General features: G+C 45.6%; 1 protein-coding gene across 1 annotated transcript in view; it reads left to right on the forward strand.

Moving 5' to 3' along the window:
- CYBJADRAFT_192285 (uncharacterized protein) overlaps positions 1–1,549 on the forward strand; it is a 4,676-nt gene extending 3,127 nt beyond the window's left edge. Inside the window, exon 2 of the mRNA XM_020217437.1 lies at positions 161–1,549. Within this exon, the coding sequence (XP_020068023.1) occupies positions 161–1,329 (1,169 nt within the window). The 3' untranslated portion in view covers positions 1,330–1,549. The remainder of the gene's footprint in view (positions 1–160) is intronic.
- Positions 1,550–1,578: the final 29 nt, after the last annotated feature.

Here is a 1,578-nt window from a genome sequence, read left to right on the forward strand (position 1 = left end):
GTGTCCTCCTCAGAATTTGTATCAACGACTACTTTGGCACCGGCCTCCACCATTTCATCGGTGCCATCCTCTGTTGAAGTTTCATCATCTGCTGAAGGTCCATCTGCTGAAGGTCCATCTGAGTCTTCACAATTCGTCTCTACTACAACGTTGGTTCCAGATTCCACCACTTCGACTACTGCAGCAAGTATCTTCACTACGACTGTTACTTATCCTGAGTCAGCGGTCAAAGTCACTACTACTGTTCCTGGTCATGATGGAGAAACTGTTATTACTACAGTAACCTACCCAGTTTCTACGGTCATTGTTACTACAACCGCTTTTGGTCCGGCCACCACCGATGAGACCACCACCGATGTGACTACCACCGATGAGACCACCACCGATGAGACCACCACCGATGTGACTACCACCGATGAGACCACCACCGATGTGACTACCAGAGGTGGCAATGTTCAGACCGCCACAATTACCTATCCTCAATCCATTAGAACTGTCACAACCACTGTTACAGGATCAGATGGTGAAGCTGATAAAACAGTGACCTCTGTACTTACTTATCTGGAATCCACTGTTGTTGTAACAACAACTGCTCCTGCTCCTGAAGTCACTGACAACAGCGCCGAGGGTACAGAGATTTTGACTACTGTTACCTATCCACAATCAGTTGTCACTATCATTACATCTGTTCCAGATTCAGGTTCTGATGAAGTTGAAACTATTACGATCACCTACCCGGGATCTACAGCTATCATCACAAAGACCATCCCAGTAGGTGATGCTACTAGTGAGATTCCTACAGGTGGTTCCGGTGAGAATGTGACTCCAAGTGAGCAAGCCACGGTAACACAGACCACTTTATTGACTTCTACATATGACGGTGGTTCTTCATCCGAGACTGGCTCTGGTTCAGGTTCAGGTTCAGGCTCATCCAGGACTTCAGAAGCTGGTTCAGGTTCAGGTTCAGGTTCAGGTTCAGGTTCAGGCTCATCCAGTACTTCAGAAGCTGGTTCAGGTTCAGGCTCTACCTCATCCACGACTTCAGAAGCTGGTTCAGGTTCAGGCTCTACCTCATCCACGACTTCAGAAACTGGTTCAGGCTCAGGCTCAGGCTCAGGTTCAGGCTCTACCTCATCCACGACTTCAGAAACTGGTTCAGGCTCAGGCTCAGGCTCAGGCTCAGGATCAGGCTCTACCTCATCCACGACTTCAGAAGCTGGTTCCTCTTCTACTGCTTCTGTTGAAGTCTCAGAAAACTCTGGTTCAATTGTCCGCACAACTGCCTTCAGTACTGTGGTCAGTGTAATTATCACTTTGTTCCTCGTTTAAATATCTTCATTGAACTTTCTCTCTGTGATATTGTCCTTTTCTAGCTCATTTCAACTCATGTGCTGTATTTTTGTTTCTTAACCAGCTAGTGGACTTCTTACAAGTCAGCTATTTCCTTGAATATTTTGTGAGCCATTGAGCTGTTAAATACCCTCAACTACTTTCTTAGTTGATAAACTGTTTCATCTTTCTTTTCTTCAGGTGAAAACTATAACTCTTCAATATATGTATTACTTCTCCTTAAATCAA

Source organism: Cyberlindnera jadinii, assembly GCF_001661405.1.
Source record: "Cyberlindnera jadinii NRRL Y-1542 unplaced genomic scaffold CYBJAscaffold_22, whole genome shotgun sequence".
Taxonomy (NCBI): domain Eukaryota; kingdom Fungi; phylum Ascomycota; class Saccharomycetes; order Phaffomycetales; family Wickerhamomycetaceae; genus Williopsis; species Williopsis jadinii.